The following is a 24,849-nucleotide window of genomic DNA, read 5'->3' as shown; positions in this document are numbered from 1 at the left end:
AATAAATGTATGATTTAAGGTTGGTTTCTATCTCCTCATCTCTGAGTGCTCTACAGATGCAAGTGGCAAAGCATCTGTATGCATTTGTGCAGCCAGAAGAGTGCTTATTTCTTATTGTCTATCTTTTACAGAAAAGAAAGCATGGTATAAATTTTATTCAGTCAAAGGAAAAAGAAAAAAAAAAAAAGTTAAATTTAAAGATCTCTGTACATCTGATTAAGGGTGTTCAGCTTGCAAGGGAAAATGCTGTTCAAGGAGTGTGGAGAGGGTCTTGACACTGCTTTTGCAGGTGTGCAAATGATTTTATTTTATTTTTTCAAGGAGAAAAAAAAAAACTTTCTGAGGCACATGAGACTTCCTCAGAGCCCAAGGTCTGAGTAACAGTGAAAATCAACACTGTATAAGGAAATCTCTCCTTTCTGGAGTGCATCAGACAGAAAATTCTCCATAAACATTGTCATATAGAAGTAATCAGAGAGTTTTATCACTTTTCCCATCCATGCTGCACAAATCTGATTTTTAGAAAGAGTTATATGACATAATTTGCCACTTGTGGAATATGGGTGGTTATTTACCTGGCTGACGGGTAAATGATGCTGGGAACAAGTCTACAACGTGCTTGTAGCATTCTGTCCTGATTTATTGTACCAGAGGTTTCAGATTTGCCTGTGATTCAGTGGGGATGAGAGTCACCCTGAAACTACTCATAAATTCTAGGATAAAGCCAAGTTTTCTCAAAAATCGTTCTCTTGAATGTCACTCTTAATTAAGTGCATCTCCTGAAATGTCTCCTGCTCAGCCTTTCACTGGGTGTTGGAGTTTCTCACTGCAGGATTGCACTGGGCTCTTCCAGCACTCTGGGAAGGACAGGAAGCCCTGATTGCAACACATTTGCTGTAAAAAATTTTCTACAGATCTACTCAGACACCGATTTTTGGAACACGTCTTCAAGTAAACCTGCTTGAACAGAGGTTTGCTGTCGATCTCAGCAAGAAAGCCAAACAGCAAAGGCAGTAAAGGGTTAACGCCAGCTGCTCATGCTTCTGCCTTCCCTCTTTCACGCTGGGTTCCTGCCAGGCGGAAGCAGTTCAAGTTGAAGGCTGGCTGCGCACAGAGCGGTGCGGTGCATGTCCGCGCTCCTCGGGCGGTGGTAGAGGGCAGCCGGGGCAGGGAGGGGCTGGCAAGCAGCGAGCAACTCCCCCCCCCAGCCGGAGCTGCAGGGATGGCACAAGCTTCCGAGTGCCGAAACTCCCTCCTCTATTACTACAGCGTCAAATTTGCTCTGTCCACCTATGCTACCCTCTTTTCGGTAGGTGCTCGGGTTTACTTTGCTGTCTTACTGGCATGGGCCCCACGGTGCTAGTCCCATGGGTTTGATACGACTTTCCAGTGTCAAAATTTCCTCTTTCAAGGTATCAAAGCCCTGTGGTAAAATCAGGTGCCATGGGTGTTGCAAAGTCTCTTGTGCCCTGAACTATCTGGGTCTAAAAAGGGCAATGCTGGGTGAAACTGCAGGTTTTGATGGATTTAAGACCATCATCTTCAGACTGTCCATCCCCAGAGCTGCTCCTGCAACTCCTCTATGGCAGAAAGCTGAGTTTCAAGACATGTGGATCACAAACGTGGAAATGTAATGGAAATGTAACATTTTTATGGTGCAAGAAGTTATTGGACAACAGCATTGCCCATCTCAGCTGTTACCTTTATGTGGTTTGATAGGGATGAGGCTGAAGCTGAGCATAGAAGCAGCCAGCAATGCCTATTAGCATGGATGTGGCGTTTGTGGGTATTTGGCCAGGCTTATTCATTTTTAGAGGAAAAAATGAAGCTTGTTTTTAAGCAGTTTTGACTCAGATATGATCAGGGTGAAGCCTCCCTGGCACCTGGGAGGGTGCAAGCACGTGTCTGGGCCAGGGAAGCTGGCAGGAAATTCCTCTTCCATTAGGGACAGTGCATCCACAGTTAACAGATTAGATGTGAACTTAGCACCTTCCCTGGGTTAATCTTGCATAATGCAGTCCATAATATTTACAGATATTTCCTCCTGAAGTCTAATCATATTTGCCCCATGCACTGTTGCAGGCTGGGTGTGTATAGTGGTATGCATATTTAATTTGTGCAATTGATTGCACAAGTATCTGTGGTGTTCCCAGGCAGGCAGAACAGAAAACAGGGTTGCAAGCAAAGTTTGAAAATGCTTTTTTCCTATTTTATTTTGTTTTGTATTTTATTTCATTTCTTTTTATTATTATCAATGAGCTGCTTGGAGAGCAACGCTCATCCTTGCTAGCTGGGGATGGTGAAGTGTGTCATCTCACCACACCAAAACAAACTTGTGTCTGCCTCAGGGCATGAATGAGAACAAGAAAAAAAAAAAAAAAAAAAAGGCTTTTCTTTTCCAGAGTATCTCCTTAGATTCCTGTGTGGCCTTTGGGGCAGGAAGGCTCCTGATGGGAAAAGAGATGTCAAGTATATCTTGAGGGCATCCAGAACCCCTGTGGGACTCCTGCTGCACTCAGTGAGAGTCAGAAACCTGAAATTTATAAAGCTTTTGTGCCTCTGGCTTGAGTGAAGCTGCCTGGAGTTTTTTGTAAGAGACAGTGCAATATTTTTGCTTGCAAAATTAATCTGTGGGAAAACCTGTTACCATGGTTTTGTTTTCTCTAAAACTCCGAGTTTTGCTCAGTTTGTGGTTTCCTAAAAATGCCTTTAAGCCGCATGGGGATGAGGGAAGAGGTGCAATTTTTTTTTCTTTCAGTCACTTTGAACCTAGGTCTTGGCTGCACTTTGCAAATGCAGATTAATGAGGGGATGCATGAGCACAGTCATGATGCCAGATGCTGATGGATTGCTGAGCGTGTTGTGGGACAGGCATTTTGCAGAGCTCAGGATGGAGGAGCACACTACTTACTGTGTGCTTATCCATGAGCAAGCAGAAACTTCATAATTCCCTGGTGACTGGCAAAAAAGGCTATTTTGTTTGGCTCTGACCCAGCCTGGCTTCAACCTAGAGGGATGTATTTGCTCATTATTGGTCTTGGGGTGGTCCTTGTACATGCGTGTTGAACACTGAGTCCATATGGATTGCATGGCTCTGGCGTCCTTTTCACTCCCCTGACCTACTTCTGGCCTCATTTGCACATGTCACCTTTGTATTAATTCAGTGGCTCTCCTGGACTGCTCAGTCTCACTAACCAGATGTGACTGGAGCCAGGCTTCACTGCGGCCATATGCACTTGATAATAATTATTGTACAGAAACTTCTTGCTTGCACTGAGTGAAGGCCTTGAAAATGTAGCCCCCATGGGGGGGGGGGGGGGGGGGGGGGGAAGTGGAAAAGATGTGATTCACTGGGAAGGATTGAAGAGGTTCGGGGTGAGATGCATCACAGCTTCCTAGTATTGGGTGTCCCAGCCCGCAGCAAATTGGTTGAATAGAGAGAATAACACCACTGGATCCTTTCCAGCACTTTCCTGTAATGAAAGCAAATATTTATAGGTGGGAAAAACAGTAAAGAAGTGTGGGATAACTCTGATAGTGGTTCTAAACCACACATGGAGCAAATTGCCCAGAGGTTTGAGCACCACAGATTGGACCAGCAGTTTATTGCCGCTTACCACAAGTCACAGCTGACATCACTGTAGCCCATTACATTTTCTTTCTTGAAGGTCTCATCATCTCCCAAACTGCTGGAGATCTGGTCTGTGCCTCCAGAAAATAAAAATGAAACAACAACAACAACAAAAAATCTGCTATCATGCAGATAGCTATGACTTTTATTTTTTGTGTGGTGCCTCTGCTGTGCATTGGATGTTCATGTTTACAGGGCAAGAAACATAAGGTGTGTGACAGCCAGCATGTCACAGCTCTCCTTGCTGGTTTTATCCAGGCACATTTAATACAATTTATCATCCTTTTTGCTTGTTGGAGCAGTTCAGTTTGTGACCTGACTTAGAAAAGGAAAATTGCTTGGTGCCAAAGGCTTGTTTTCAAACTCATTTGTCCCCTACACTGAGATTGCTGGAATAATCCAACAGCACAGGAAGTTTTGCATTTAACATTTCCGTTATGGTAAAATCTTCTGTTTCATGAGTAACTTTCCCACATTTTGCAAGGAAAATGTTGTCAAGGATTCAGCTGAGCGTCAATCGATTTGTTTAAATAAATGGTTTTTTCATATTATTACTTTTTCCATACATTTAAAAACTGCTATTTTAATTGGCCATCATAAAAGCATATTTTTTACAATCCTACATACTATCAGTGGTTAGGCATTATATGATGTAGTTAACCACAGTATTATTAATCCCATGATTCTATCCTTTAATGATTAAAAGTACTCAGTATTTTCTTTATCATGTTTTCTCACCTTTACATTACAGCAAAACATTTTGACTTTTCAAAGAGGAAAATAAGTGCCCTGTCTGCTAATTTGAAGGCTGACAGGTCTTCAAAAACTGGAAAAATTGATTTTATTGTGAGCCAGGTACATGAAGAACAAGATTTGGAGTTTTACGTCTGGTCAGCTGAATGGAGAGCAAAATGATGCTCTATTCCCTCCTCTCCTCTATGGACCAGTGCTCTGACTCATAATCTGTCCACCTGGGTCTGCATGGGCTTGAAGCCACCATCGTCATGACTTTTTCGTGTTCCCAAATAAGGAGAAATTACTGCCTGGCATTATCATTGACTCATCAAATTAATGCTGCCTGCCCTGGAATGAGCCATGTCTGCTGCTTGGCCCTTGGCAGGCTTTGAGGTTGCGCTGCTTTGGCCATGTTTACATCCCCTGGGATTTGCGGGACCTGTTTGCTTTGCCTGTGACTGAGAGTGGCTCCCATTACACTCAGGTCTTTTGACTCTTGGAAAAGGAGAATGCGGCACCTCTTAGGTAGTAATGGGATTTTTAGGAGAGAGTAGGACCATGTGTGTCTCTGGTTAGCATTGGTTAGCTGCCTCTTTGCAAAAGCCGAGTCATACGAGGATGTAGAAGCAACACCAAGAACCAGAGAATCCATTGCTCAGAGACACCTTTGCAAACTCCCTGTAACACCTGTGGGTTAGCTGCAAGGTCATGCCTCCCATTTGGCACTCCTGAGCACTGCCAGCATAATCAGAGCTGTGTTTTACCTTGTCTGTGCATTAATGTCCTTTCGTCACATTTAGTGGCATTAGTGTCCTCCAAGGGCTCTAAATAACCCCTCAATCAGTGAGATTTTTGCCAAACTCCCTGTAGTTTTGCTCCCTCTCAGGACCCCACAGCCCTCAGCTCCTTTCTTTGCTATTGGAGCACTGTCTTTCCCTGCAGTGATGATTTGATCGCATGGTTAGTATATAGAAATGGGATAATCGTCCTATCATTACAGAGCAAGTGCAGATTTGCCTTTTGTCTTGGATGCATTGCAGAGCACTTGTAATTACCAGCTGCTGACTATCCTGGTGTTTGTGCTGCATTAAGGTGATCATTGGGCAGTTGATAATTTAACTACAGAGGATTTACCGGCAGGCTTCATTATGTGCCTTACCATGCCACAGAGTGTGGGTAGTAGACAGTGGTAGTGACACTAGAAATCAAAAATGCCTGCTTTGATGGAATTTGTATGGCAATAACATCCCATCTCCCCTTCTCCCCCTCCCAGACAAGCCCAGTGAGATTTCCTTTGCAATATCCCTTTGGTGGGAGACATACCGATACATCCATTCCCTTCCTTGGGGTGTGTGTTGCTCTGTGAGATTCTTTCTTGTGCTTGAAGGTGCTTTGAGTGGCAGCAATTCACTTTTTTTTTTTTTTTAATTTTAGGGTGCTTTTTAGCAGGCAGAGTGTGGAGATGGTCCAGCCTACAGTGATAACCCTAAGCCAAGTAGTCTGCGAAGTGCTGGGTGACTTCTTAAACTAGGAGTTGAGCAGAGATAGCTAAAAAAATCAAGAAGATCAAGACAGTATTTGCCAACTTTGCTTCTTCAAATTTGCTTGTTAGTCCTGGGGAAGGGAAGAGTTTGAGGTGCACAGCACCGTCCATGCACTCAGAGCAGGGTCTGGGGCTGCATGCAGTGATGCAGGGAGGAAGGACCAGCACAGCCTCCTGCATGCCACGTGCTTTAAATGTTTTGAGGATGATTTCAGCCCAAGAAAAGCTATTTTTAAGCACTGCATCCTGAAAACCCTCCTTGGTTTTGCTCCCTTGGTAGCAGGTGAAGCCCAGCCTGTGCAAGATGTTTCATTAGCCAGAGTCTCCAGCCCTCAGCCTCACTGCCAGATTTCCGTCATGCATTTCCAAAATCTCTTCCTTCATTCACATCACATATCATTAATTAAAATGGAGAAAGTGTTTCTGATTGTCACGCAGGAGAGACATTGGGGATTATTAGCAGGAGATGCATTTTGTGTGTTAGTATCTACCCCCTACCTTCAAATCCAAATGTATTTGCTGGGTCGCAGTGTAAGAGAGAAACATTAAATCAAGCCTAATCCCAATGCGCTGAGCTGATGCTTAAAATAGAGGATAAAGATAAAAGTGTGATTAAAAGGCAGTCATCAGAAATAGGCCTGTGTGTTTAGTTTCAAATCGCTAACATTTTGTAAAATATCACAGGTCTAAGCTTAATTTTTTTGAGAGATTTCAGTTCGTCTACAGAAGAGATGTAGCTTGGAAGTGGATAGTGGTGGATGGACATAAACTAGCTAAAATAACTCTCCACAAATAGTGTCCTACCAGAGTAGAGAAGAATATAAATCATCTCCCCAAAGGAGCATACATTGTGTGAGAATTAAGGATTGAATTGTCAGAGCAAATTAGCAGGAAGGCTTTGAGCAAACTCGTTAGGAACAATGTAGCCCCTTAGAAAGGTGAAAGCAATAGAAAAGGAATAAGAAAAGGAGGTTTTATCCTCTTTGGCAGTACAGCATTTTGAACGCGGGCACCTGCAGCCAGCATCTTTCCTGAAGGAGTTTTCCACTGGTATTTGGTGTGGGAAGAACTGCAAAAAGCAGCATGAAAATCACTCAGGATGCTCCTCACTTTCCTCACTAAACTTTCCAGGTTTCAACTCAGTACCAGACATTTGACAAATGGCACCCAACAGCACCAAACACTTGGAATCACCTTGCTGGCTTTGGATCTGCAGGAGCTGAAAGGATGAAAACAGGCCTTTTTGGAGACTTGTTTTATCCCAGCACCACTTTTTTTCCACTTATGGCCATTCCATTAAAGGAGGTGGTGGTGGGGCGGAAGTTTGTCATAATCCATTGCTACTTTTTATGATGTCTGAGATCTAGTTGCTTTCTATGAGTTTCAGAGCAATTTGGTGCTCAAGGCAGGTGCTATAGTGGAATGAGTAGTTTTGGGGATCATGATATGTAGGGGGGAAACTTGGGGAGGGTGGGCTGGCAGTGTTAATGTCTGCCACCCTCTGGACAGCATGGGGTCTATGAAACCCAGGGCAAGAGCCAGCCCAAGCATCCAAACATATACAAGCAGGAAGGGGAGTGGAAAAGCCTAGTAAAATGAAGGTCAGAACTCTTCAGCTAGGTGTATAATGCTGCCTTTATACATCCAATTCACAGCCAGAAGAGCAGCCTCTTCTCAAGTGCTCTTGAAGAGCAAAGGAGATGTGCTGTGTGCTGACAGCACCATTTGGGATTGGGTTTTAAATGCATTGGAGCTGGGAGTCTTTTGCTTGGCTCGCATAGAATCATAGAATGTCCTGAGCTGACAAATACCTACAAGTATCATCAACTCCTGGCTCCACACAGGACCACAGAAAATTCAACCGTATTTGTAAGACCATTGTCCAAACACTTCTTGGACTCCAGCAGGAGTGACCACTTCCCTGTTTCAGTGCCCAACCACCCTCCCAGTGAAGAACCTTTTCATAATATCCAGCCTGAACCTCCCCTGTCACAGCTCCGTGCCATTTCCTTGGGTCCCATCGCTGTCACCAGAGAGCAGGGAGCAGCGCCTGACCCCTGTCCCGCTCCCCTTGAGAGGAAGCTGCAGCCCGCCATGAGGCCTCCCCTCCGTCTCCTCTTCTCAGGGCTGAAACAATCAAGTGACCTCAGCCACTCCTCCTACATCTTCTCCACTAGATTTTTCACCATTTTTGTGCATGGTGCTTGAGGTGAGGCCTCACCAGCGCAGAGCAGAGTGGGACGGCCACTTCCCTTGAGCAGCTGGCAGTGCTGTGCCTGAAACAGCCCAGGGTACGGTCAGCCCGTTTGGCTGCCAGGGCACACTGCAGGCTCGTGTTCAACTTGCCATCAACCGGATCCCCCGGATCCCTCTCCAGGGGGCTGCTCTCCAGCCTCTCATCCCCCAGTCTGCACATATAGCCAGGATTGCCCCGTCCCAGGTGCAGAATCCAGCACATGCTCTTGTTAAACTTTCTGCAGTTGGTGATTGCCCAGCCCTCCAAACTGTCAAGATCTCTCTGCAAGGCCGCTCTGCCCTCAAGGGAGTCAGCAGCTCCTCCTAATTAATATCAGCTGCAAGCTTACTTAGCATGCATTCCAGTCCTGCATCCAGATCATGTATAAAACATTGAAGAGAACTGGCCCCAAAATGGAGCCCTGGGGAACTCCATTAGTACCCATTAGACATCAGCCCAATGTAACCCCATTTACCCTTTGAGCGCAGCCTGTCAGCTAGTTGTTTAGCCTTTGTAGCGTGTATTTGTCCAGCTGTACGCTGGACGTTTTGTCCAGAAGGATACTGTAAGAAACAGCATCAAGAGCTTTGCTGAATTCCAAAAAGTTCATATTTACTGGTTTCCCTTGGTCAACTACGTGGGTAACGTTGTTGTAAAAGTTAATTTGGTTAGTTAAACAGGACTTCCCTTGTAAGCCCATGTTGGCGGTGACAAGTGACTGTGTTGTCTTTCAGGTGGTTTTCAGTAACTTCCAGAATACTCTTCTCCATAATTTTTCCAGGCACTGAAATGAGCTGACAGGCCTGTAATTACCAGGGCCTTCTTTCTTAGCCTTCTTGGAAACTGGGACATTTGCAAGCTTCTAGTCAACTGGGATCACTCCAGATTCCCAAGGCCACTGAAAAATAACTGAGAGGTGGTGACATCAGCCAGCTCTTCTTGACGAATCCCGTCAGACTAATGTGCATCTAGCTGGAGCAGCAATACCCACACAAGTTGTCCCTGGGCCCTCTTCCACCTTCACCTTTCCCTCAAAGCCTCTGCTTTTTCCGATTGGCACCTGATACCCATCTCATACTTCCCTTCCAGATCCTTGGCCTCATGATCCTTTGCATAGGGATTTATGCTGAAGTGGAGAGGCAGAAGCACAAAACCTTAGAAGGAATCTTCCTCGCTCCGGCCGTTGTCCTGCTTCTGCTGGGCTTCACCATGTTCTGCGTCTCCTTCGTCGGCATGGTGGGGAGCCTCAGGGACAACCGGACACTGCTAAAGACGGTAAGGCTGGTGCCACCACCGGGTTTTCCAGATGATTTCATAAAGGAAATTTAATGTATCCTAATGAGTCACCACCATCACTTACTGGAAGCGTGTGCCCGTTACTGGCTTTAGGTGCAGCTTGATGTTTTTATCTCTGCCGTGGAGCCAGTGGAGGAGTAACAGGGAGAGGATATATATAAATTGCAGAGCTGACACCCTGTTATCCTCAGATGAATGCTTCCCAGCATCTGCAGGAGGCATTGCTGCCTTCCACCTGGAGTGGCAAGTGAATTATTTTAGGGCTCAGATCCTGTCTCTGGTGGAGGAAAGGCTCTGCTTATGTTTATTTCAGTTGCCATGATGCCAATAGAAAGTAACTTTGTTTCCTTTTCTACTGAAGTATTAGTATAGAGGAAAATGGCCTTTGAAGCCAAACTGAAAGAAATCCAGGACACCGCTGCAAAACTGTTCACTCCTAACCTGTTTCCCAAAGGTTGTGTCAGAACAGCAGCATCTAAGCGCCTGTTCTGCCCTTTGCTCTTGGGGTGACACCTCTGTCTCCGGTGGGAAGCATGAGACTGAAGGGGTTTATAAACTTAGTTATAGGCCATTTACGAAGCTCCTCCATCATGCTCAGCCAGGGCTGATATCCGATGACACGCTCAGTGCTAGCTCTGTTGGTTCTACAGCTGTAACTGACACTCCCTCAGTGATGAAGTTGCTTTCAGATGAATAATCTGTGCCAGCCCACAGAGCCTTCCTGCTGGCACATGCATGCCTTGCATGCTAATGGTTCACATAACACCTTTTTCTCCTACTAGTTTGAGTTGACTGGTTTATTAAAATCGAACACAGGGTAGTTAGCTAGCTCTCACTTCCACTGGCTTGCAATATTCCTTTAAAAATTGCTCAGCATTTCACACACACAGAATCACACAGAATCATCTAGGCTGTAAGAGACCTCCAAGATTACCTAGTCCAACCTCTGAGCTAACTCTAACAAGTCCTCCACTAAGCCATATCACTAAGTTCTACATCTAAACATCTTTTAAAGACCTCCAGGGATGGTGACTCCACCACTTCCCTGGGCAGCCCATTTCAATGCCTAACAACCCTTTCAGTAAAGAAGTTCTTCCTAATATCCAACCTAAACCTCCCCTGTCGCCAGGCACATGGGAGAATAGACCAATCCCCACCTCGCTACAGCCTCCTTTAATGTACCTATAGAGAGCAATAAGGTTGCCCCTGAGCCTCCTCTTCTCCAGGCTGAACAATCCCAGCACCCTCAGCCGCTCCTCATAAGACTTGTTCTCCAGACCCCTCAGCAGCTTTGTTGCTCTTCTCTGGACTCGCTCGAGCACCTTGATATCTTGTAGTGAGGGGCCCAAATTGAACACAATACTTGAGGTGTGGCCTCGCCAGAGCTGAGCACAGGGGGACAATCACTTCCCTAGCCCTGCTGGCCACACTGCTTCTTATACAAGCCAGGATGCCGTTGGCCTTCTTGGCCACCTGAGCACACTGCTGGCTCATATTCAGCCGACTATCAACCAATACTCCCAGGTCCTTCTCTGCTAGGCAGCTTTCTCACCACTCATTTCCCATCCTGTAGCACTGCTTGGGGTTTTTGTGCCCCAGGTGCAGGACCTGGCACTTGGCCTTGTTGAACTTCATACAGTTGGCTTGCATTTTGAACTAACACAGATTAGAGCCCAGATCAGAAAGACAATATTATCTTTGCTCCTGCATTACTGGATGAAATTATTATTGCTTTCCAATACATCCTGTTCCATGCCACCTGTGATAGGTGGTTGTTTGCATTGCATTTAAGAAGGTGACTAGGATCAAAACTGTGCTCTGTTGAGGTGTGATACCACCTGGTCCATTCGAGAGCTCAGAATAAGCTATCTCCTGACTGTGAGTGCTTGGAAAAGTCTCTAAATGCGAGGTCAGAGAAGTCCTGTCCAGGTGACACTTGTGGTATTTAAATAACCCTGATAGCTCAATAAACAAGCAAACAAGCAAACAAACTCTCTGTCAACTGACTTTTTTCTTTCTCTCTGGGTTCTGAGTTATCCCAGTGTGTATTTGCCTCGACTGAATTATATCTCTAGTATATAACTGCCTTTTTGCTGTCCATAAAAGCAACTTGAAGCTCTGTTTCTTCATGACATAAGCCCAGATGATATTTTTCTGCCAAAACTGAAGTTATGTCACCTGTGGAGAACTTTACACCTTTTTCCTCTGTCTACCTTTAAAGTTATACTGTATTGTGTTCATTCTATCTAGGATTTTGTGTTCATTCTATCTAGGATTTTGATATCCTTTGATTTCCAAAGAAGGATAATCACATCAAATTTTTCATAGTATTTTCCTTTCTGTGCTAATACTTAGGATTCGTGGTTAATACTCTTTTTCTTTGGCTGGCTTTGGAAGTGGAAAATTGACACATCAGAGGGTAAGAAATCTCATCCTCATGGCAACCCAGGGCAACAGAAACCCAAGCTGATTAACTGCATTTCACGGGTTGACAGTCAAATCAATTCTATGATGGGCATAGCTGAGAAAAAGAAATAATCCTGCCTATTTGGATTGTTGTTTTTTTCTCTTCTCCCTGTAGATATAACCAGCTTCATGCCTGCCATGTGGAATAAATAAAACAATACATGTGGAAGTCATCAAGCACAAAAACCCATGCATCCCTTTTTGACAGGTTACAAGAAAGGGGATGCTGGTCTCCTGTGTCAAAATACATTGTATTTTTATTTTTCAGAGGTACTCCAGGCTTCTTGGTCACTTATATTTGGCTGCAGATTGCCACAAATTCATTATCAATTTTCTAGCAGCAGATAGGGGAAGTGATATTTCTAACAATGGATCCAGCCTAATTCGCAGTCTTTGAGCTGAAACACTGTTTCCCCCATGGATATATTCAATTTGATGGGCATCAGCACAAAGAGGAAAACATGGCAGCAGTCTTTCCAAGATGAAGTGCACTTTATCCCAGTAGTCCAAAACAGGTCCCCAGTGAGACTGGGCTGCACTGGAAAGACCATTGTTGCCAGCATGGTTTTATGGCACTGAATTACTTGATGCCTTTATGTGCTTTTACCTTCTCATAGTTACATTGTCTTGAACATCCGTACATGCCATTTTCTGGGAAATCACACTAATAATGATGAGTAAAAAACTTCCCTGAACTTCAAATCAATAATAAAAATTGAATCGTCTCTTCATCTAAAAATATGTCTTGCTAACTTGGAGAGCAGACAGTAAATTCCTCCTATTTAGGAAAAAAATATTTCAGTGCCCTACAAAAGTCCATCAACTAGCACTTGACATTAATAAACAACTTTTACAAAGTATTGTAAGTGTAGGTGTGGGCGTGTACATACTTGCTAAATCCTCATTGATCCCAGTCATTTACTGCTATTAAAAGGATTATCGTTTTTCTCAGCCTCATGGACAAAACTCTACCAATGTTTCTCTTGGGCAAAACAGTTATGAGAGCCATTAAACTCCTAACTTTCATTCTTAATGTATTATTCTAATATCCCCCCTGCAAGATCACTACAGCTGAAATTAGATTTTGGTATTAATCTTTTCTTATCTTGTTCTCTCAAGACATTACCTGTAATTGCCATAAACATGCGCACACCTCTTACCCGTGTGTAAACCTGATTATCACTTCTTTAATTACTTCTCTAATATCCAGAGCACAGACTATTCAATAAAGCCTCCATCTGCTTGCAGTTCTCAGCTCAAGTATATTAGAAAAATTACATGCAAGACCTAGGGATTTTAGCTGCTGATAGAAGTAATTGGTGTTACAAAGACCTGTACTTAATAGGTGGGCTAGGAGCTTATGCTTGGGAATCAAGTTTTAAGTTGCTGTTTGCTCACCATTAAAATTTGCAAGGCTTGAATAACTGTAAATTGTCTGATGAAGACAGCTTGACTCTGTTTTCAGGAACTTCAGGGTGATTTAGCAAATGGATTGTAAAATAAGTATTTCTCTTAATTAGATGGCCAAGGTGGGGGGAGAGAGGGAGCTGGGTTGGTTTGGTTTAAGATCTGGAAACACTATGGAACAGTCTGTTCCGTGCAGTTTTTTCACTTGATTTCATCCAAATTGACTCTTATTCATAGTGTTTTTAGCGTTCTTTTTGACAAAAACGTGTATCATACTCAGCAACTCTTGCCTGGGTGCTTGGTTCCCACATATTCATCCCATGTATGTTTGACATTCCAAAAAGTTACTAAACCCCTAAATATGCAGAGGCAGTTTCTGTAGAGTTGCATTTGTTTTATGTAGAACAGGAAAGAGATGAGAGTCCAGGTCGGACAAGAAAACCAGCTTTGCCTTTTTTGTGCGTGTCCATTTGGTGAGCTTCTTGGGTGCCTCCCTTTCTGCCTTGGATTGGCCCAAATTCATCACACTGGGCAGAATTTGACCTTTGGTCTGTGAAAGCGAGAGATAGACCACTGCACCAACTCTTTTGGCGTTTTGGAAGTTGTATATATGTATATATACATATATATGTGTGTATATATACATATACATATACATATATATATATATATATTTGGCTGTACTGCTGTTTCCAAAAGACAGTAATGCCAAGATGTGAAAAGCAAACTCTGGCAACCATCAGAAGCTTTGCCGTTTGTTTTATTTGCAATTCTTATATTTTTTTTCTCTCAAGGTCAGGCTGTGACACTACTTCCCAAGCAGAGCTTGAAGTGTGCCTTTTCTACAGCTTCTGATTGCACATGTAAATAGAAAGACTAAATGCTAGAAAATGTCATATTTGTCAGGTTTGGAGAGGGGAGCGAAAATGGCTGTGGGGAAATGGGTGGCAATCACAGAGCTATTGTGTGAATGGAGAAGCATCCTTCTCCCAGCAAGACAAATTTCACCTTGAGGACAGTCAGATACTACAGTGATTTGAAGCTTTGGGGCCCTTGCCATTTCTGAATGAAAGCAATCAGAAGAACACATGTGGAGGAGCACTTTGAGGTCTGAGCTGGTCCAAGCAGCTGTTTTTCATAGAATCATAGTATATCCCAAGTTGGAAGAGACCCATAAGGATCATCAAGTCCAACTCCTGACACTGCACAGGTCTACCCAAAAGTTTAGACCATGTGACTAAGTGCACAGCCCAATTGCTTCTTAAATTCAGACAGGCTTGGTGCAGTGACTACTTCACTGGGGAGCCTGTTCCAGTGTGTAACCACCCACTTGGTGAAGAACCTCTTCCTGATGTCCAGCCTAAACTTCCCCTGCCTCAGCTTAACACCATTCCCGGTGGTCCTATCACTGGTGATTACAGTGATTTTGTTCCCAATTGCATGGATAAAGAGGCACAAATTACAGAAAACCTATGTTACAGCAGAGCTATGCAGAGCATCCCTCTGCCCCATCACTAGCCCTAATTATTTATTACCTAAGAGCAACAACTTAAAATCAGTTTTAAGCCAGAGGATTTAAAAAATACCAGTAAATAGCACCTTTCACTTAGTTTTCTTCCATGCCTGGAAACATTGTGTTAAACTGTTTAAAGAACTAGTGTTTCCAGGTGCACTGCTTGCACTTAACCCACTCAGATACTTGATTCGGACTAATTCCTCTTCTTTTCAAGGTTCTGGAAAACGTCTTGGTTGAAAGCAGAGCATTTGGAAGGGGTATCCAGTTCACCCATTTGCCATGGATTGCTCAAATCCAGGCCAGCAAAAAGAAACACTCCCTTGAGTATCAGCAGTAAAGAGACAAACTCCTGAGGCACAGGGTTTGGAACAGGCATCATCCCTGTGCCAAGCTAGCAATGGCTTAAAATGAAAGTCTCATCATGACAACCCACGTGTGGCAACATCCATGGCTTGAGGGGTTTGGTGAGAATTTGGGCTATCCTGGGTTTGCAAAGTTTACAGCTGATGGCTGGAGGTAGCTTTTTCTGCCCCTGCAAAATGAATGAAGGAGAAACAGGCAATTGAGGAGGCAGCATCCCACTCTGCAAAAGAAAATGGGGCATTTATGGGCAATATGGAAATTCCCTTACAGAAAAAAAAAAATTAAAGCAACTTCCAACTGCAGTGGGATTTGAGCAGCATCTCCTTTAGGCTGTTTTTCAGCTATTTCTGCCCTTTTGGGGAATGATCAAGGCAAAAGAGTTGCCCCTTCTGCTCTAGACACAGCAAGAGACCCTGCCACTTGTATTTTCCCATCGACTGCTGCTTCAAGCAGGGAAGGTGAAGATTTCACAGAATCACAGAATGTTAGGGATTGGAAGGGACCTTGAAAGACCATCTAGTCCAATCCCCCTGCTGGAGCAGGAACACCTAGATCAGGTCACACAGGAACACATCCAGGCGGGTTTTGAATGTCTCCAGAGAAGACTCCACAACCCCCCAGGGCAGCCTGTTCCAGAGTTCTGTCACCCTCACCATAAAAAAGCTTTGTCTCATATTTAAGCGGAACCTCCTATGTTCCAGCTTGCACCTGTTGCCCCTTGTCCTATGACTGGATGTCACTCAGCAGAGCCTGGCTCCGTCCTCCTGACACTTGCCCTTTACAGATTTATAAACATAAATAAGGTCATCCCTCAGTCTCCTCTTCTCCAGGCTGAAGAGACCCAGCTCTCTCAGCCTTTCCTCATAAGGGAGATGTTCCACTCCCTTAATCATCCTCGTGGCTCTGCACTGGACTCTCTCAAGCAGTTCCCTGTCCTTTTTGAACTGAGTGGCCCACAGCTGGACACAATATTCTAGATGTGGTCTCACCAGGGCAGAGTAGAGGGGGAGGAGAACCTCTCTTGACCTACTAATCACACTCCTTCTGATACACACCAGGATACCATTGGCCTTCTTGGGCACAAGGGCACAGTGCTGATTCATGGTCATCTGGTTGTCCACCAGGACCCCCAGGTCCCTTTTCCTTATGTTGCTCTCCAACAGGTCAGTCCACAACTTATACTGGAACCTGGAGTTGTTCTTGCCCAGATGCAGGACTCTTGCCCTCATTATATTTCATTAAATTTCTCCCCGCCCAACTCTGCAGCCTCTCTATGTCTCACTGCATGGCAGCACCGCATACTGGCATGTCAGCCACTCCTTCCTGTTCAGTGTTATCAGCAAACTTACTGACGGTGCAGTCCATTCCCTCATTCAAGTTGATGACTATATCAAAAAGTACTGATCCCAGTACTGACCCTTGAGGGACTCCACTAGTACAGGCCTCCAACTTGACTCCGTCCCCTTGACCACAACCCTCTGGCTTCTTTCCTTCAGGCAGTTCACAGTCCACCTCACTACCCGATCATCCAGACCACACTTCCTCAGTTTAGCTGTGAGGATGCTGTGAGAGACGGTGTCAAATGGCTTTACGGAAATCAAGATAGACACACCCACTGCTTTATCATCATCTATCCATCAGGTTATGTCTTCATAAAAGGCTATCAGGTTGGTTAAACATGACTTCCCCTTGGTGAAGCCATATTGACTGTCCCTAATAACCCTCTTATCCTTGATATGACTAGAGACGGAGCCAAGGACAAGTTGTTCCATCACTGTGGTGGTTTTACCATGCTAGGTAGCTAAACACCACAACCGCTCTCTCACTCCCCCTCTTTAGATGAGGAGGGGAAGAAGTAAAGTAAAGAACAACTCAGGGGTTGAGATAAGGATAATTTAATTAAAGGGAAATAATAATTATTATTATTAAGGAAAGATTATTATGAACTAAACAATTCGAAGGGAAAAGAAAGGGAAAGGGAAAAAAGGAGAAAACAAACAAACAAACAAAACAAATAGAGGCTATGTGGAAGTGCAGAGGAAAGAAGTTTGTCGTGGTTTAACCTGGCCGGCAGCTAACCACCACGCAGCCATTCGCTCACCCTCCCCCTCTCTCTCTGGGACGGGGGAGAGAAATGGAAAGTGAGGCCCATGAGTTGAGATAAAGACAGTTTAATAAGACAGGAAAATAATAATAACAATAATAAAATATTAATATTAATATTAATATTATTAATAATAATACAATGGTGATAATAGTACTACTACTAATAATATGTACAAACAAGTGATGCACAATGCAATTGCTCACCACCCGCTGACCGATGCCCAGCCTAACCCCGAGCAGTCCGGCCCCCTCCCCCCGGCTAGCCACCCCTATATATTGTTTAGCATGCCGTCAGATGGTATGGAATACCCCTTTGGCTAGTTTGGGTCACCTGTCCTTTGTCTGTCCCCTCCCAGCTCTTACTGCACCCCCAGCCTGCCTGTTGGCAGGACAGAGCAAAAGGCTGAGATGTCCTTGGCTTGGTATAAGCACTGCTCTGCAACAATTAAAACATCGGGGTGTTATCAGCACTCTTCTCATCCTAAGCCAAAACACAGCATTCCACCAGCTACTAGGAAGAAAATTAATTCTGTTCTAACTGAAACCAGGACAAAGTTACTCTCTACTTCCCACAAATTAGCGATGCTTGACCACGTCCTTGAAGCAGGGCCTCAATGCACATAGCCGGTGTTTGAGAGGAGGACAGACGTTTTCACAATGAGAGCCCACCCCTCCCCTCTTTCTCCTGTTTCCACCTTTTATTGCTGAGTGTGGCATCAGATGGTATGGAATATCCCTTTGGTTGGTTTAGGTCAGCTACCCTGGTGATTTTTCTCTTCTCACATTTTTGCCCACCCCCTAGGAGGGTTAGAGAGGGTCCTGATTCTGTGCCAGCACTGCTCAGCAGTAGACACAACAGTGGTGTGATAACATTGCTGTTCCAGCTACAAGTGCAGAGCACAGCACTGTCTGGGCTGCTGCAGGGAAAGTTAACATTCCAGTCAGACCCAGTAGGACCACTTTACCAGGGATGGAGGTGAGGTTGACTAGTCTGTAGTTGCCCGGGTCCTCCTTCGTGCCCTTTTTGAAGACTGGAGTGACATTTGCTTTCCTCTAGTCCTCAGGCACCTCTCCTGATGCCCACGACTTACCAAAGATGATTGAGAGTGGCCTAACAATGACTTCCGCCAGCTCCCTCAGCATCTGTGGGTGTATCCCATCAGGATCCATGGATTTATGGATGTCCAAATTGCTTAATTGGTCCTTAATCCAGGCCTCATCAATAGAGGCAAACTCATCTTTTATCGTGACTTCCTCTGGGGCCACTGCAATACGGTGCTCCTCAGGACAGCCTCCAGCATTATAGACAGAGACAAAGAAAGCATTCAGTAACTCTGCCTTCTCTTTATCTTCTGTCACCAGGGCACCCACCTCATTCATCAGTGGGCCTACATTGCTTCTAGTGTTAGTTTTATCTACAATATATTTGAAGAAGCCCTTTCTGTTGTCCTTGACCCCACTTGCAAGCTTTAATTCTGAGGCCTTAGCTTTCCTAGTTGCTTCCCCAGCTGACAACAGCCATATATTCCTTCAAAGTGGCCAGCCCATCTTTCCATGATCTGTAGACCCTCCTCTTCCACTTGAGTTTACCCAGCAGTTCCCTGTTTAACCATGCAGGTCTTCTGACTCCCTTTCCTGACTTCCTACCTGTTGGGATGCTCTGATCTTGAGCTTGGAAGAAGCAGTCCTTGAATGCTAACCAACTACCTGGGGCTCCTTTACCTTCAAGTACCCCGTCCCATGGGATTTCCCCTAACAATTGCTTGAAAGGACCAAAGTCGAACCTACTGGGTCCAACAAGGTTGCAATTCTGCTTGGTATTCTGTTCCTGCCACATGAGATCCTGAACCCCACCATCTCATGGTCACTGCAACCAATGCTGCCCTCAGCCTTCACAGCTTCAACCAGTCCCTCCTTGTTAGTGAGGACAAGATCCAGGACACTTCTCTGTAGGATAACCCGACCGAAAGCCCCGGGACAAACGGACACAACGACCAGCGTTCTGTGCCGTAAGCCAATTTATTACTGCATGACATTATCTTATATAGTGTCAAAGCGTCCCACCCAGGAACCCAGGACCCCTCCCACTGTGCTCGCAGGCACCCCAGACCCCTCCTTTCGTGCATGCAGGCACAACCCAGAATAATCCCACATTCTCCATTTTGGAGAAGTGATTTCAGGTTTTGATTTCAAAAGATGCAGGTTTTGGAGGCCAGGTGTACACGACATTCTCCAAATCACGTGTTATAATTCAGGACATTCTAACTAATAGACCAATTGGTCTCTGGGGTGGCAGTTTTTGGTGGGCCTGCAGTGCCCATATTACACACTGAGTGAAGAGGAAAACTTGATAAATAAAGTCTGCTGGTTACAGCATTGCATCAGAAATGCAACCACATTACTGCATCTGAACTGCATCATCCTGGGTTGTCTGGATGAGTTATTACCTTGCTGATGAAAGGAAGGTCAGCAGGCATTTTTCCATTCACTTTTCTCTGCTTTCAAGGTAGATGAAAGTTAATTGGAGGATGGTTTGTGCAAAGCATCACTGCAAACCCCCAATTGCTCTTTGCAGCCTGAGGGTCTCTCTTTGTTTGCTTGGGTCTGAGGCTTGCTGCCCTGTGGGGCTCAGCTCCTTGCATCAGCAGCAAAGAGTTTCCTCTGGATGTCAATATCAGCAGGTTTCAGCAGTATTGGTTTAAATCCCCAAAAAGCAAATTTCTGGTAATTAGCACACAAAGAGGATCCTCTTGAGAAAGCAATGTAAGAAACTTTCCCACAGAGGTTTGCTTAGGGATATGCATATTTTTTTTTTTCTTGTTAAGCCCGCTGATTATATAGTTCTCCGATTAGAAGCTCTCTAAACAAAACCACCATTTTCTTGTTTTTTTCTGCTTTGCTACACAGAGGGGTCAATAAATGAGCAAACCTGATATTTATGCAGCAGCAAGTGTTCAGGATTGCTAGGGGAGCTGAGCACTTAATTAACTCTGGAGCAAATGCTTGAAGTGAAAGGAGCAGAGCCTGGATCTACTGTGACAGGGCTTTGGGCCAGGCAGGTAGCGATGCTCTTCGCAGGTAGCCTTTTGCACTGTGTTTGCCTAAGGAGCTCCTCTATGAACTGGACCTCTCATGTGTGGGACAGATCTATAATTGCTAAAACATCAAAATCCCAGAAAGGTACAGTCAGAAAAAGCTCTCTACATCTAATTTGTTCTCCTTTAAATCTTTTTTTTTTCATATATAGTAATTATTATTTAATTTGACTGCGACAAAGTAGGAGCCCCGGAGCAGCAAGAGGAGCTTTCTGCAAGCAGTAGTAGCTGATCTCCTCCATTAAGGGTTAGTCACCTCTTGGCTGGGGCTTTTTAATCACTGCAACATGCTTTAAATGGAGATTCATTTTGGCTCAGGTTTGGCACCAGGGGAGAAGAGGGAGCTGGAGCCGTGTAGGTGTTTGTCACATTTATTTGCACTTCCACATTGAATTTCTTGCTGTGAACCCATTCACTGTCTTTCTAGGAGCAGGTTGGGAAGGTTTTGCAAGCAGAAAAGCATAGTTTATCCTTCCCAAGCTGGATATGTTAAGTATCACCAGCAAACTTCTAGCTGTTCCATTCCTTTATTTGGTACTTGCTCTTTTTTTTTTTTTTTCTCTTTCCTTTCTTTTTTTTCTTTTTCCTTTTTTTTTTTCTTTTTCTTTTGAATCGCAGAACTAAATTAGTCATTGCAATAATAACAGCCAGCCTTGCAGTGAATTAGTGGGGCTTCACGCCTTCTGGAAAGCCCAGTAAATACTGATTTTATAAAGTCCTTCCAAAAATCCTTCAACTGTGGATTATTTATGGACATGGACAACCAGATGTTTCTGGTTCTGGTTTCTCACAGGTGGAATTGCAGGGTCATTGCTCTGGGATGTTATCCACATGCATTGCAGAACATGTTAAAAACATCTTTCACCAGATGGCAAAATCAATGTGGACCTTTCAGTGGAAGTATTGTTTGGAGTTTGCATAACCAGATGCGAACAAGCATCTTCAGAGTTACTATCCTTTTCAGTATGATTTTCTTATTTATTATTTTTTTGATAGTAGTTATAGCCTATGCTGTATTTTCACTGCCTAAAGAGAACTGTCAGTGGTGCCCTAGTGTTCTTCAAAGTTGATGCTACCCATTGTGTGATGATGAGATGCTGGTGAGCATTGGATGAAGCTCAAGGAGTTTTCTTTTTGCAAAGTCTGAGATGATATTAATAGCATCCAACTGGTTTGATCTGTATTAGGAGTTTGCAGTGCATTGCCTGATGCTTTCTATAGGATTGAGCTGATTGTGCCATAGAAATATTTTTTTTTATGATTGGGGAGGAAAGCAACAGGTACATACATCTTTGGAAAGAGGTGAAATTTGATAGTTTGGCCCTCAAACTCTGAAATAAGTTAGATTTGCAGAGAGACGTCACTCATGGAACTGCATGGACAGGACTGTAGGAAATACTATCCACCCCTATTCATAAAAAAACTCCTTCTCTGTGTTTTTTTTTTGTGGGGAGGATGAGTGTGTTGCAGCTCAACCTGGTGCACTGCAGCATCTGTCTTGGTCTCAAGATAGGAGCAGAGAGTAGCAGGGCTTTAGCTAAGGAAGCATTAACAGCTTGTTAGAAGCTGAAAGTCTATAAAAGCCTAAATGAGGGAAAAACGGTTTTCTGTCATGTGAGGGGAGCAGAAAGGGGTATAACTGGTATTCAGGAGGGCAGAGCTGGCATCTGTGGTACTGGGTGGAGGCAGAGCTGTTGTATGGAGGAAGGGGCTCTTGGGTAGTCCCAGACAATTATTTACAGGACTACCAGCCATTTGGGGAATAAAAACAGGTTTCTTGTTTATTTAAATTATGAAGTATAAAGGAAATGTGTATTTTGACTCAAAGCTTGGCAAAAACTTGTGTGAAACCCAGGTAGGCGTAGTTATGAGTCTCAGCCTGGGAGGATGGGCAGGAGGGGTATGTTGTGTGCTGCAGAAATAAGACACCATGCTTAATAAAGAAGGTGCTCTGCAAAGTCTCATCGTCTCCTCATCTGGGCTTTGTTGTTTTCATTTAATCTGTGTAGGGGAGGCATTTCTGAGAGATCTTCTGAGATTTTTTATTTCTTCAAAGCATATTTGAAAGCTCTCTTCCAATGTAGGAATAAATAATGGTTTGAATTTTCAGAGGAAGGGCTGCATGCAAGCGCCTTTCAGGGAAAAAAAAAAAAAAAAAAAAGTAAAGAGAGCCATTCTGTGTAGGAGAAATCTTTAACACATCATTATGAAGTATTATCTCTTTAAAAGCACTACATAAAATCAAATCTGTGCTGAAACTAGCTGGATGTAGATTTCTGTGCTTATGTAAAATGGGGAATGCCTTCATGCCTGGTCTGGATGAAGGCAGAGGATATGGCAGGCTCTTGCAAAGGGCATGACTTAGAGGCCTACCAGGCTGAGTGAAAGGTTTATTTTTTACATGCCTCTGCATTGTCCCTTCATGAGCATGTCAGGTACGTTTCACATGGCTACACTTTTGAGCTGTTTTCGTTTATCAAGGGGGGATGACCAATTCCTTCTCTGGATACGCAGGAATATGGCAAAACTTGAGGATTGGAGAGGGGAGGGGAGGGGAGGGGAGAAACTGCTTTTTTTTTTTTTCTCTTGTGCTTTTATGTCATTTTAGGAGCTCTTTTCCATCCTTGAAGCCGCATCCTTTCCCGTACTCATCCCTGGCAAAAAGAGCCTCCCTCTACCATCCCAAATCCCAATAGTATCACACCTGGGCTGAACACATTTGAGCCTCCCATGGCCATAAGTGTCTTGAGGGCACCTGTGCTCAGGGTCGAGCAGATCCATGCAAGGAGCTTGCAGCTCCCTCTGTGGCTGCAGGCTCCTTGAATGGACTGACTCCTGAATAAATCCCTGAATGGCTTATTCATTGTTCAACCTAGTGCATCCAACATTCCCATGGTTCCTACCCTAATTCATGGTGATCCTTTCAGCCTCACGTGAACATGTTTAAGCTGGAAATTTGAGGCAGCTGTGTGCTGCTCATGGTCTGGAAATGAAACACAAGCAGGTTTGCACTCCTGTTATCAGCCAAAACCCATGTCTAGAATTGTTTGCTAATAAACTTCACAGCAAGACATTCTATCTGGTATACAGAGGATGGTATCCTAGAGGATGTATGGGAAGGGACTGCACCAGACAGCCTATATATTGCTTATGCAAAGTAATGCTAATGAATAAGGTTGTTCCCCAAACTGGAAGGAGACACGTCTTTAAGCTAGGGTTAATTCAGGTCAGGATTCATAGATGGCCAAGAGTGTGAGGAGCACCTTTGCTCTGGGATGGTCAGGGTGAGGATGTAGAGCACGGCCCCTGGGATCTCTCCTCCCACTCTCGGTTTGGCTTCCAGAGAGATTAATGATGAACAAAACAGAGCTGGAGACTGTTAGAGGAGGAAAGGAGCAGCTCTGAGCTCTGCTGATCACAGGAATAGGGGTGATTAACCCTAAGTGATTAACCCTCAAAGTATTTGAGGAAATTAAGCAATATAATTTATTGTGAAATTTTAGATCGATGAGCTACTTGCTTGCCCTGTGCAATTGCTTCACTGCACAGGGAATATTTTTGCAATAATGGGGGGGGGGGGGAACAGCTTCTTGGCACATTGTTTTATTAAAAAAAAAACAAACAAACACCTTTTCTTGTGATTTTTTTAGCTTGTTGCAAACCTGCAGCAGCTCAAGGCAGGATTAAATGCTGTTTAATGTGGATTTTTGTTCTTTAATTTATGCTGCTGGAGTCTTTTTAAGGAAAAAAAAATGCTAATTTATCCATGTGCAGTCTGACAGACATCAAGGACTGCAATGCACTTGTTAAAGAGATAATCACAGATGTTGCCAGCAGTTTTGCCCTTACGTGTGTTCCAGTTACCAGCGGTTGCTGCAGTCCTTGGAAAAGCCAAGCAAAGTGGCACTTTCTGCTAGTGTCTGTGCAGCCAGTGGGGGTTCGCATGCTCCATTCAGCCATTATTTGGGATAAGAACAGCCAGTGTTCATTCAGGCTGCACTTTTGCAAGGCTTACACTGGAGACTGGGGTTCTAGTCGCTATTCTTGTAAATCCTCCTTAAATTAGGGGAAATTGTGTCCTTTCTGGAGGCAAGGTTATATATTGCATGGTCCAGGAAGAGCTGGGCATCACCAATGTGACTTCCCAGGTTGGCAGTTTAGCTCTTGTAAGGAGAGTTAGCTCTTAAAAGGAGAGGTTAGCTCTTGCAGTCAGCCTCAGCCAGCTTATCTCTTTCCATGTCTGTCTTCCCAAGTAGTGTTAGCACTTCTCATCCACTTAAAAAGACTGTGAGCTATGCTCTTTCTTCAGGTTTTCTCTTGGAAACTGTGGATTTTTCTGGCTGTGAACCTCATCTGATGAAGTATTTGAAAGCAGTCATTTTTCCAATAGCCAGGTACAGCCAGCATTCCATGGACATATGCAAACTGTGCCCACATTTGTTTATAAACCAAATG

General features: G+C 44.2%; 1 protein-coding gene across 1 annotated transcript in view; it reads left to right on the top strand.

Moving 5' to 3' along the window:
* Positions 1-1,222: 1,222 nt before the first annotated feature.
* LOC311219184 (tetraspanin-15-like) overlaps positions 1,223-24,849 on the top strand; it is a gene marked incomplete at both ends in the record, with an annotated part of 51,992 nt that continues 28,365 nt past the window's right edge. The window contains 2 exons of the mRNA XM_084302215.1: positions 1,223-1,309; positions 9,235-9,420. Of these exons, the coding sequence (XP_084158341.1) occupies positions 1,223-1,309; positions 9,235-9,420 (273 nt within the window). The remainder of the gene's footprint in view (positions 1,310-9,234; positions 9,421-24,849) is intronic.

The sequence above is a fragment of the Netta rufina genome (genome assembly GCF_964035555.1).
Source record: "Netta rufina genome assembly, chromosome: 27".
Classification (NCBI taxonomy): domain Eukaryota; kingdom Metazoa; phylum Chordata; class Aves; order Anseriformes; family Anatidae; genus Netta; species Netta rufina.
The sequence above is the reverse complement of the archived record's forward strand: the minus strand, read 5'-3'. Positions and strand labels throughout refer to the sequence as shown.